This window comes from Polypterus senegalus, chromosome 8 (assembly GCF_016835505.1).
Source record: "Polypterus senegalus isolate Bchr_013 chromosome 8, ASM1683550v1, whole genome shotgun sequence".
Classification (NCBI taxonomy): Eukaryota; Metazoa; Chordata; class Cladistia; order Polypteriformes; family Polypteridae; genus Polypterus; species Polypterus senegalus.
In genome coordinates, this window is record NC_053161.1 from 118,270,362 (window position 1) to 118,283,562 (window position 13,201).

Below are 13,201 nucleotides of genomic sequence, written 5' to 3' on the forward strand. Positions count from 1 at the left end.
TCCATCCATCTATATATGTCTGTGTGAAGGTAATCTTATTCTTTTGTGTAGAATCTACATTTAACATTTTCCATCTGTGACCACACGTTCTTGTTGAAGAATTAATTTTAAAGTAACAGCTTGGATCCATCAAACTCTTCATAGTTTTAAATGCTTCAGTCATTTCACCTCTTAATTTCAGTTTACTTAAACTGAAAGTGCTGACGGAATGGTGGCTCTGAGGCTAAGGATCGGCACTGGTATCTGGAATGTTGCCTGTTTTAATCCCTGCTACTGCTAAAAGGGATTCTTCTCTGCTGGGCCCTTAAGCAAAGCCCTTAACCTGCAATTGTTCCAGGGGTGCTGTACAATGGCTGATCCTGCATTTTGTTAGTTTTCATATACCCCTTGGGGTCAAATTCCTAATATAAGAAATTGTATAAGGAGAAATAAAGAACAAAAAAAGGTTCACTTTCCTCATAGCTCATATCTCTGTCTAGAATCGGCTTAGTCACTTTCCTTTGGACTTTCTCTAGCACTAAATAGATAGATACTTTAATAATCGCAAGGGGAAATTCACGTACTCCAGCAGCATCATACTGATAAAGAACAATATTAAATTAAAGAGTGATAACTATGAAAGTATAATGGACAATAATTTTGTATAATATTAACGTTTATCCGCCCGGGTGGAATTGAAGAGTCGCATAGTGTGGGGGAGGAACGATCTCCTCAGTCTGTCAGTGGAGGAGGATAGTGACAGCAGTCTGTTGCTGAAGCTGCTCCTCTGTCTGGAGATGATACTGTTCAGTGGATTTTTCATTATTGACAGGAGCCTGCTCAGTGCCCGTCGCTCTGCCACAGATGTCAAACTGTCCAGCTCTGTGCCTACAATAGAGCCTGCCTTCCTCACCAGTTTGTACAGGCGTGAGGCATCCCTCATCTTTATGCTGCCTCCCCAGCACACCACCACATAGGTAGAGGGCGCTTGCCACAACCGCCTGATAGAACATCTGAAGCATCTTATTGCAGATGTTGAAAGACACCAGCCTTCTAAGGAAGTATAGTCGGCTCTGTCCTTTCTTACACAGAGCATCAGTATTGGCAGTCCAGTCCAATTTATCATCCAGCTGCACTCCCAGGTATTTATAGGTCTGCACCCTCTGCACACAGTCACCTCTAATGATCACAGGGTCCACGAGGGGCCTGGGCCTCCTAAAATCCACCACCAGCTCCTTGGTTTTACTGGTGTTTAGTTGTAGGTGGTTTAAGTCGCAAGATTTAACAAAGTCTTTAATTAGTTTCCTGTACTCCTCCTCTTGCCCACTCCTGATGCAGCCCACGAGAGCAGTGTCGTCTGCAAACTGTTGCATGTGGCAGGACTCCAAGTTGTATTGGAAATCCGATGTATATAGGATGAACAGGACCGGATAAAGTACAGTCCCTTGCGCGCTCCTGTGTTGCTGACCACCATGCCAGACCTGCAGTTCCCGAGACGCACATACTGAGGTCTGTCTGTAAGATAGTCCACGATCCATGCCACCAGGTATGAATCTACTCCCATCTTTGTCAGCTTGTCCCTAAGGTGCAGAGGTTGGATGGTGCTGAAGGCACTAGAGAAGTCCAGAAACCTAATTCTTACAGCACCACTGCCTCTGTCCAAGTGGGAGAGGGATCGGTGTAGCATATAGATGATGGCATCCTCCGCTCCAACCTTCTCCTGGTATGTGAACTGCAGAGGGTCGAGGGCATAGCAAACCTGTGGCCTCAGGTGGTGAAGCAACAACCTCTCCATGGTCTTGATCACATGTGACGTCAGAGCGACAGGCCGGAAGTCGTTCAGCTCACTTGGACGTGGTACCTTTGGGACTGGGGTGATGCAAGATGTTTTCCAAACCCTCGGGACTCTCCCCTGTTCCAGGCTCCGGTTGAAGATGCGCTGTAGAGGACTACCCAGCTCCAGTACACAGGCCTTCAGCAGTCATGGTGACTACCACATCCTTTTTATAATATGAGGACCAACACTGTATACAGTACTCTGTGAGGCCTCACAAGTGTGTTACAGATCTTAAGCATAGCTTCCCTTGACTTATCAGGATATACAAAATGAACAGGTAGTTTTCAGTAAGGTGTACTTTGAAGTTTGAAACCTGCCTTGTGTATTCAAATCTAACATTTCCTTTATATAATAAATTTTATTTGCCTTAAATTTCAATTTCAAAAAATTTGTCCAAACCTCAATCAGTTTTGTCCACATCCTTCTGTAATGATGGCAGCATACAGATTATCTGCTATCCCAACTAGTTTGTCCTCTGCAAAGTTAACCTTTTTTATATTTTTATTTTTGATATATTCTTATCAAAATCATTTCTGCTTATTAAAAAAAGCAGTAATCCCAGTACCTACCCTTGGTGTTTAAATGAGTTTTTCTCCCATCTACTCACTGTGCCAATTCAGCAGTAGCCTGTTATGTGGGACACTGTCAACCGCTTTCTGAAGACCCAGATTAGTTAATATTTGTATGGATCTCTCAGGGCTCAGGACTAAAAAACTAACTTTTCATCAACTGACTCCTAAAAATGAAATAACCATTAACATTTAATTGTCATGAGACTAGTTTTAATTGTAGCCACAGACTAAGAACAAATTGGGGAATTCTTCTAAAGTGTAGAGAAAGCAGCAACACTCCACCAACATCAGACTCTATTTACTGTACAATAGATCGTTATCTACATTTTAATATCGGTAAAGAGGCGGCAGCAAGGTAACCATATGATGGTGTACAGCTGCGTAGTGTCCTTGTTCCATATTTCAGTCTGAAGAGAAAAAAAGCAGAAACTGCGTGGTAAACTTGACACAGCAAATGCTGGGTCTTCACTGCTGACGGACTGCAAGTTGTACATTCTAACTCCACAGCAATTGCTTTCTTATATTTCACTTCTTTAGCAGTGTATCTATTTCATCTGATACACCAATATTAAGCCTGTCTGCTTCAAATTCATATATTTTATCTTGCGTCCAATTACTCTGGTCAGCATTATTAAATATACATTTTATTGTGTTTAGTATTCCCTGAGCATGACACTTTTTAAGTTCCGCTATTCCAACAAGAAAATGAATAGGTACACCAGAGGAAGCATGGCTACAATATATTTTTGCATTCTCTACCACTTACATCAGTTTCACAGTCTGCAATGATTGAGATGTGTAATATGACTTTGCAGCATAGGTTTGTGCATTAAGTTAGTCTGCAGTGCACCCAATAAATTCAGCATGTTGTTATCATACTTTGATACATCCATTCCGTTCTTTTCATTAGCAAGATTTGGGAGGTGTATTTTGTGTATGGTATTTCTCATATAATCATCTTGGTTGCGTTAAATTTCATTTTCAGTTAGTCTTTCTCAGCAATTGTGTAGTGTGTGTTGTTTTTTTTTTTTTTATTATTATAAACCATTTCTTGTTTTGAAATTTGTCCACTTGTAAAACATTTTTCCAACAACTTCCTGACTGGCTGTACAAAAACAGTTGCAGTATTTTTCAATTGTTTAATCACATCATACCTGTGCTAAGGAAATTCCTGAAGCCACAAATTATTAAAGTACCTTTCAGGCTTGTTGACGAATAAATAAATGTAGATGGTCATTCAGTGTTGCATTAACCTCGCCACGTGGATTTTGTGAATAAATTACAGTGGTTAGTGAGCCACCAGGAAATGTATCAACCCTTTAAAAATGTATATAATTGTACATTGTGTTATTAAAATATCAGCTAGCACGTCAAAGGTTTTCAGAAGCCTTTTATTATTTTCTGTTGCCTTTTAAACTGGCTTGTTTTCTACTCGTCAGTGCTGTTTGATGCAATGAAGGAATGTAAATGCATGGATTTAACCCATTTACAATAGGGTGAAAGTTTTTCTGGTGCTGTGTGTGATTTTGTTTTGTGGTGTTTGGTGTTTTTTTTTTTTGTTTTTTTTTAAATATCAAAATCCTACCTTTTTTGATTTTATAAAAAGAAAAAAATATCTCTGACATGACCTGAAATAAACATGCTAGAATAAAGTGTTTCATGCAGAGGATTTCTTAATTGCATTTCTTTGCAATGCTTTCAAAACTAGGAGTTCATTAAGCGTGACATCAGTGCACACATTCACCATGCAGTTGGGTTTCAGTTCTGTGTAAGTCACTGTACATGTCTTTTGGTCTCAGTCAAAGACTATGATCACTTCATATGTGTTGTATTCTTCTATAACATTAATCTTTAGTAATTGTATCTATCTCATTGCCTCTAATTGTGAAGAACTGTTACTCCTCACAGGATAATTCACTTTGTACTGGGCATTTCCACCCCTTGTGGGTGCAAAATCTGTTCAAATTGCCATCTATCAACCAACTAAGCAGCTGCTATTCATGTTGTGTTAAGTAAGCTCTGGTATAATGTGTATGGTGCCTGCATACTGATGCTTTAACTTTTTGGGTGTGACTGGCTGTGGATTGGGATGGAGCATTAAGTGTTAAATGTACACTTTCTTTTTTTTTTTTTGTGTGTGCTTGAGGGAAAATGTTATATGGTCCTGGAGGTTTGTTACATTACAACTTTTGTAGTCCAAGCATTACTTCCTGTACTGTTTGGTTATTGACATCTTCATATGTTCAGAAGAATCTAAATTTTAGATCATTCACCATTTCACTCTCCTATATATTCTAGGTTCACCTTTGTGGGTTATCATTTGCGTTTTCTACAATATTTTTCTCTGTCTTTCAGATTTCTTATCATATGCACTACGATTTGCTTTGGAATTATCAGTCTTATACGCCTTTATAAAGCTTCTTTTTTTATTATTGTAGAGTCCTGTCTAACTTCTTACTGCTTCTAAATTTCAGGATGAACTTGTCCTGCACTGTATTGTATGTAAAACAGTTTTAACCCCATTCCACTGCTTCTCAACTCATTCTATAATTAAAAGCTTATCCTAGTTGGTGTGTTTTTTTTTTTCTTCCCCTAGAATTTGCCAAATCTGAGCAAAAATTCTTACTAAAGTTATGCAAAAGCTAAAACTATTAAGTTTATGCACCCTGCCAAAACACTGTGAAATGCATTATATTGTGGTCACTGGATCATAATGGTTTTACATAAACCAATATTTCTCATGTTCAATATAGTTTGCTTCATAGTAATTCTGTTGTTCAAAGAGTATTAAAAAAAAAAAAAAAAAAACCCTTTTGTTTAAATGATAACTAATGTTATTGTGTGCTGCTGTTTCCATCTGTTTTAGTTTTAAAAAATATACACTACTGGTCAAAAGTTTTAAAATACATCGGTTTTTCTTCAAATTTAGTCAATTTAATTGCAATGAATGACCTAAAATGGTGGAAAGGTAAGCAGTAAACTGCCAGAGGTTTATATTTAAAGTTTAGGTTAGCAAAAATTGTTGGGGGGGAAAAAAAGGAATTTCAGAATACTACAAATGGGCCTCCTTCAGGGAATAGTTAATAGGTTACAACGTACAGATGTTCTCCAGCAATTAAAGTTAATTAAGCCTTGCAAATTGAAGCAAATAATTTGCACAGGTATCCAACATCTGATTACTTAATATCCTTCTATCTGTTGCAACAGACTTTGTTACTACACCCTCTTGAAGTAGTACTTAGACAATATTCCAGTGATAATGGCAAGAAAACGGCAATTATACAAATGAAATGAAGACAGAGCATTATTACCCTTAGAAATGTGTTTCATTTAGAGAAATTGCAAAAATAAAACAAAAATCGGTGTCAAAAGAAGAAACTGATGGGAAGAGATCTGGCAGGCCTAAAATCACAACCAATCAGAAGACAAGTTTGAGGATCACCAGCTTGTGTGATAGGCACCTCACAGCACAGCAGCTTCAAGCACAGCTTAACAGTGGTTGAAAAAAGCAAGTCTCTGCTTCAACTGTGAAGAGGAGACTTTGTGCTGCAGGATTGACCGAGCAAATGACAGTAGGAAAGGCATTCTTTGAAAAGACAAAGTAGGACCTCAAATTTTGAAATCTTTGGTTCATCATGTCAGGGTGTTTGTACACAGAGTTCGTGAAAGGATTGTTTCTTCTCCATGTTTGACAATCAGTGTCACACATTGAGAAAGTATAATTGTCTGGGGTTATTTACTAGAGGCAGAGTTGGTGACTTGCATGGAGTGATTGGCATTCTGAATCAAAAGGGTTACCACAGTTTGGCTGGTATATCAGCAATAGGAAGATACTTTGATGAATCAAAAATTTTATACAATTTTGTACAATTAATGATTTGTTGAATTATTTTTTTATTTGCCATTGTTTGTTTGTTTGTTCTATCCTTTGATTCCATGAAATATGAAGACATTAAACTGCATGCATTTCTATAAAAACTGAGGTGTTCTAAAACTCTTCACCGGTAGATGTGCATGTATGTATAAAGGTACACAGAAATTTTAAAACCAACTTGCAATAAATGATTATTAAAGTTGAGAAACCTCTACATGTTGCGGAGATTATATTTTTGCATCAAGACCTCATTTTCTGTCTCGGGGACACAACTGAATAGCCATTTATTAAATTTAATTGTGTTATATAAGTAGGTAAAGGTAAATTAAACCAAACTTTTGTTTCACTCTTTGCTGCCCATGGAAGTGTGAATAAAACTACCCTTGGGATATCAGAAAGGTAATTAATTGCATCATGTGATAAACCTCAACTGGAAGAGAGAATACTTTCTTTTATTAACAAGTCTGCTTAAGCTGGAAGTTTATACAGTATATGGAAAGCTCAGAGGCATGGGGATTTGTGATCTCACAGTAATTATGACAATTGTGCCCTTGTCTCCCCTGTGTAGCTTCCAGTCATAGGATGCACACTGCAAGTCTTTCCCATCATTGGTATAATTGGAGGTTTCCTGTATTCCTGTACCAACTATTTCCATGTGATTCTCAGTGGAGGCGTTGGCAAGAATGGCTCTACTGTCGCTGTATGTTTTTTCTCATTTTGTTATTTTTTTAAATTTTGCATTACATTTCACAGTTCTTTTGTACAGTTTTATGATCAACACTTAGCACAATATCAAGTGCTCTTTACATGTATAGAAAAATGTAGACATTCATACTGTTGAAAAAATGTTTTCATAACTATCAAAGTCATAATGGATAAAGACTTTTATTAATTAAAGTTGATGTTGTATAATATCTTGTCATTACTGAAGAAAATGGTAAATTTATAGTTTAAGAAAGGAAAAGTATGTGAACCATTACATTTAGGAACTGGTGGAACCTATTGAAGCTGTTGGTAGGTACACCTTGGGTAGATTGGCAATGCCAAATTGTTCCAGGTGTGCGTGTCCACCCTGTGATGGGCTATGCTTTGTCCAGGGATTGTTACTGCCTTGTCTCCTGTACTTGCTGGCAGGGCTGCTTCTATCAGGGTTTTTAAGGCAGATACCAATAACAGATTTCATTTTACTTAATCAACCGATTCCAATATTGAATTTTGTTTATCCCTTTATACTACTTTTTACACTAATCTGCATAACTAGATGCATAGCAGTCTTATGTCCTATATTAAAATGCATCTCTATAATTAAACTATAGACCACAGTTGCCTTTTTACCAATCACCGATCAAGCATTTTTTTCCTCCAGTGAAAATCGGCTGATTTTGATTGGTGATTGATCAATTGGAGCATCCCTATTTGCTGGGATAAACTCCAGGTCCCAGAAATCTGGTGTAGCATAAAGCAGATTTAGAAGATTTTATATATATATATATATATATAATCTAATATGAGTTGATGTTTGCAGAATCATTTGCTCAAGTAGCTTACAGAATTTTTGTCTATTGTGAATATCTTGCCTACATGTTAAATTTTCACCTGATTGTGAAACATTTTGAATTTTCTTCGTTTTTAAAAAGCTTCTTTGTATTATAACTATTGTATGTACATACTCTTGTTCTGGATTCTTTAATGGCTAAGTGATTAGTAAACGGGGGAAAAAAACCCAGAATATTCTAGTAGTAAGTCGAAGTGTCAGTTTTATTTCTATCTTATTTCTATTTTATTCCTAGTTTATTCATAGTCTCTACACACATTTTTAGAAGCACCTGGTAATGACAGGTCAAAGTGTCAAAAGGTGCAAGTGTCAAAACCTTCACAATTAAGTTGTTACATGTAATCCAAAATCATCACAGATTTTTTTGGTATATATGTATGTGTGTATATATGTATATAAATGTCAGACAGTAGAGTGAAACATCATTTACAATCTGATCTCCTCACGATGACATTGAAATTTTATCAGTTCTGAAGATCTACCCAAGCCAGGCTGTTGCTGGTAATGCATATGCTGCATTTTCAATTTCTAGTTTTTGTCTGAACATTTTGACAGGCTTCGCCCCTTTTTAAAGACCAACTCTCAGCAGAAACAAAGGAAAAGATGTTGCAAAGACTGCAATGGCCACCATTACCTGACAGTCTGTGACATCTTAAGCTGAACACCTGAAGTTGTAGGACCCCCTAGCAGAAAAAAGTGGCATCCTTTTTTGATGTCCTTATGGAAAAAGGCAAAGAAAGGTTTTAGTCATTTCTCAAGGACCCAGAGACAACACATAGACTAGTCACAAGGGTTTTTATTTGTAGAAAGAAAGGTTCCATTGAGGAATAAGGCACATGTTGCTATATAACGATAAAACCATGAATATTTGCCACTTCAGAGTCTGTTTCTACAATGCATGCTATTCTTTCCCTGGCCTAATTACTTCAATAAGTTCTCTGGTGCAGGCATGAATGATCAGAAATTTTCTTTCTAGTGAGGAATTCTCTGCCGGCTTTTGTCCGTCAATGCACCTTTAGGCAGTTTTATTGTTTTGTATAAGTGATTGATTTATTGTTGCTAACCAGTATTTACACCTTCATTATTTGATATATTTTTTTTTTCTTTTGTGGAACATTTTCCAAGGATACCAGTGTACTATCTCCAGGCTTGCACATAGGCTTAGCCTTGACTTTGGCCTTCATCATTTTCAAGAAATCATCAAGTCAGCTTTTTGAAAACCATCCATGCCTATATATTCTCACCTTTGGATTTGTATGCGCCAAGGTTTCAAACAAACTTGTGGTAAGGGATTATATTATAAAGAATGTGTATATAGAAGTGGTTCCTTTTTAGAGGTGCATATCAATAAAGTTTTAATTTTAGATGCAAATCCATTTAGGAAAAAAGTGCTTTTTATTTTAGGAGAGGTCAAAGCTGCAGAGAACTGGGTTTAATTCTTGGCATGGCCATTGTCTGCAAGGATTTTCTGAGGCTATTGGAGTTTCCTCTCAAAGAAGTGCATGTGAGGGAGTGATGGTGTTTTTGCACACTGTGATATACTTCCACTGGTAGTTTTTTGTCTGACACCCAGTGCATCCATAGGGCTTGTAACTGATAATTCAGGTGCAAGTACAGTATGTATGAAGGTTGGATGTTTTTTTTATTTCCTTTTTTAATCCCAAGATTGAGTATACTATTTTTGTGATTATTTAATCTTAATTTGTAGTTACTGCCATAATATTTAGCCATTCTACCCAATGAATGGGTCTTCTAAATGAAAATGCAATTTTGCAGCCGTTTTTGTAATCTAACTTTTAAGGTGATGTTTCTCAACTACACCCTCCCATGTTTGTCATCCTAGGTGGCGCATATGACAAAGAGTGAGCTTTACTTGCAAGATGCATCATTTATTGGTCCAGCGCTCTTATTCTTGAACCAGTACTTCAACAGTTTTGTTGATGAATACGTTGTGCTTTTGATAGCAATGGTGAGTTTGCTTTAGATCAAATTTTCTTCAGTAGAGTAAATGTGCAATGCACAAAATCTGTTTTTACTGAACTCTTTTTAACATGTGCCAAGTTCTCCTTCTCCTGAAAACTGAAGGACTAGGTAAAGCAAAGATGGAATGGTTGAGTGTGTGCCTCAGCAATTTAACAGTTCTGCTGATGTATGCTTGCAAAGGATGATTAGTAAAGATAACTGACATTGTTGCACATAAATTCCACACTAAATTTTTTCTTTCCAGTTGGTCAATCATCATGAGCTGTGGTCAATATTACAGTGTATGTTTCTACTTTTATATTTTATATTACAATTGTCCTTTATACCACATTAAAGTTCTTTGCATTACAGTAGTAGGAAAGAAATGACATACTGTATTGCTGATGCATTTTGTAATTGTTTCTGTCCATCAAGGGCCAAACAGCCAGCTAAAATAAAAGTTTTACAACTTAAAGATGGGATTAGAAAGCTATTGAGAAAAAGGAACTTTTTTATTAGGAAATAAACATTTTCATTACCAAACTTTGGAAAAGAATTCTAGAGAGTAGAATCAGTGTTAATTACAAGTTGTACAAAATTGTTTAATTATTCCCCAAAAGTAAATACAAAATAAAACTGCCTCTGGAAAAAAAAAAATAAATGGAAATTTTTTAATGTCCAGGAGTCCGTATACCCCTGAACTTCAGGCTGGTCAATGCATCTTGTTCTACTGATTGACAGTTGACTGTATATGCCCATCTTTATGTGAGATGTAAAATAGATTTTCTTTTTGAGTTACAGTTTTAGGGTATTAAACTCTTAATTTACTTTGGGTCTCTTTGACCCAGTATGTCTGCTATGGGCTGTTTGAATGGATCACTTGCATAATTCGGTTTTCACATCCTGCCATCTTAACAGCTATCTCTCCTCCGACCCCCCTCTCTTTTTCCAGGTGATTTCACTAGTCGACTTAGTGAAGTACTGCACTGGTGTATGCCTTCAGATTGCTTCTCATCTTCGCATTCAAGTCTTCAGAATCAAGCCTCAAGTTTCTGATCAGGTCTCAAGTCACCAAGACTGACTGGTAGCCCAAAAGGAGGAGGTTATTTCAGAGGACGTTACTGTTAAAAGGGAATCTGTTATAAATCTAGAAAATAAAGATGATGCAAAAAATAGTCCAATTAATGAAACTCTAATATGCCACGAAATCAGAACTAATAACTAAATAACCATTAATGTTAAAATATTTTGGTGGACCAAACACTTCAAAAGAAGTGTGCAGTTTCACATGTCTTTCATTATTGATGCCACCTCACTCAATTTGTAGATCAAATCACGTAGAGTTGGGTCCATCCGATTTTACACTAAATACAAAACCTCTTCCTGATGGGCTATCAATAGAAAATTTTGACTGATTTCTTATGTCAGTTTTTGACAGCCTTAAGTTATTTATTTTTAATTTTCACTAATTGTACAAAGCAGCTAAACAAATGGCTGTGTACCGTCAAGTGGTTTTATTTGAACATTCCAAGCATTCTTGGAGAGTATTGTCTGTACTATTGAGAATTTTTATAAATGAAAGTTTACAAATTTTATATAATTATGTAATATCTAGTGTATGTGTCCTGTTAAATAGTATTGTAATCGTGTATTTTATGATATTTATATTTTTGATTTTTCTAATTACAAGTTTATTTTTAAGGCCACTTTTTTTTTTTTTTTTTTTTTGTTTACAAGTGGCGTCTTATAATTTATGGCAGTATGTCGACTAAGCAAGAAGTTAAAATTAATTTTGCCTTTTCTAAGGAAAAGTATTTTCAAAAATGCACAATTTAAAAATGAAAGACTGTCATTTAGAGGTTATGTCACAAATTATGTTTTGAAGGAGAGAAATTATGAAAATAAATTAATATCTTGTTTTAAAATGTATTCATATACTAATGAGTCTGGTTTTGTTTAAACACCAGTGAATACACAATAGTGTAGCAAAAATATACCCAGGTGTTCCCTAGGGTTTTTAGCACACAACATGTCTTGCAGTACAGAATGTTGGTTTGTTGCCCAATACCAAAACTGGGTTTTCATGATGGTTTACTTGTCAGAAGTCTTTATTTAAGGAGGCTTACAAGCTCTGGAGACATTGCAGTGGTTTTCTCATTATTTTTATGGCTGAAGCACAGACAGGTGAGGTAACCTGATGAGGGAGACACCGAAGCAGAAAGTGAACCAGCGGACTTCTGGTTTAATGTTAAGCACCATAGCTGACAAGCCACACTGTCTGCCCTTCCTGAAAGCTACAGGTTTTTTGCTTTGATTTGATTTAGTTTTTTTACTCCAAGTTTCATTAGTCTTTCTGGGTGGTACCAAAGGATATTGACATTCAGCTTTCAATATTGTCTGATCTTTCATTTACCTTTATTATGCAAAACTTTCCAGTAAGCATTTGCATATTATGCACTTTACGGCTCAGTGGCATTTATTGCTGATAGCAGACATTTTTGGAACAATTTTATCCGTTTATAGTTTTGCCTTGATAGTCTGTTTAAATAAGTGCATATGTAAACTATTTATTCATAATTATATTAAATGTTGTTAGTCCACTATGGCTTAACTCTAAAAACTCAGTAGTTCAAATAATGCTTAAAGAAAAAGGATATTTTCATTTATTAACATTTTCAATTGTGTTGCATAGGTTGATGATATATCGATTGCTGTGGCATCATCAGAGTGACATGGACTGAAGAGATATGAGAACTGTTGCCATTTTCCTGCTGTTGCTGGGATGAAGGAATGAAAACGTGTATGGTTAAACATGTATAATACATTTGGTATATGGAAATGAGGAGAAAATGATCAAATACAGCTGAGCTGTGTTTATGTTCAAAGGTCAAACTGCAGAGGCACACCTAATGTCTAGATACAGTGTCCAGTGATGGGTCAATAACTCATATAGCAGAAGTACCACATCTGGCTCTTCACTAGACTATCACAATTTAAAATTCTATTTGCTGTCATTTTACTAGGTGGGAATAGTCACTGCTGAGGTTGCAAAGATTTTAGCTGTATTCTTATTGTTACTTGATGAACAGAGCATGGCCCTGGCGGCTGGACCCAGAAGGACTCTTGGAAATAGTGCTCTTCCAGAAATGGGCTAGAGGCTTACCTTCTGATGATAGGAAAAAGTGTGACCTTTGTAAATAATGTTGAAATAATCTTACAAGAAAGGGAATGTAAAGGTATTTTTTTATTTTTTTCTTTCACTTGCATTTATTAAAAACATTTGTTGATACTTAGCTGTTTAAAGTTTTAAGGATCACTGTATAAATCATGAAGAAACAGATCTCTGTTCTGTTTTGCCATGTGATCAATTCAGTATATAATACTTAAAGTTTATTTTGTTTAAAACATGTTATTTTTTTACA

The 13,201-nt window shown here is 36.1% G+C and overlaps 1 protein-coding gene across 1 annotated transcript in view; it reads left to right on the forward strand.

The window, feature by feature from the left end:
• chpt1 (choline phosphotransferase 1) overlaps positions 1 to 12,947 on the forward strand; it is a 49,508-nt gene extending 36,561 nt beyond the window's left edge. Inside the window, exons 5-9 of the mRNA XM_039761704.1 lie at positions 6,831 to 6,962; positions 8,943 to 9,101; positions 9,661 to 9,786; positions 10,732 to 10,839; positions 12,472 to 12,947. Coding sequence (XP_039617638.1) covers positions 6,831 to 6,962; positions 8,943 to 9,101; positions 9,661 to 9,786; positions 10,732 to 10,839; positions 12,472 to 12,510 — 564 coding nt within the window. The 3' untranslated portion in view covers positions 12,511 to 12,947. The remainder of the gene's footprint in view (positions 1 to 6,830; positions 6,963 to 8,942; positions 9,102 to 9,660; positions 9,787 to 10,731; positions 10,840 to 12,471) is intronic.
• The last annotated feature ends 254 nt before the right edge of the window (positions 12,948 to 13,201 follow it).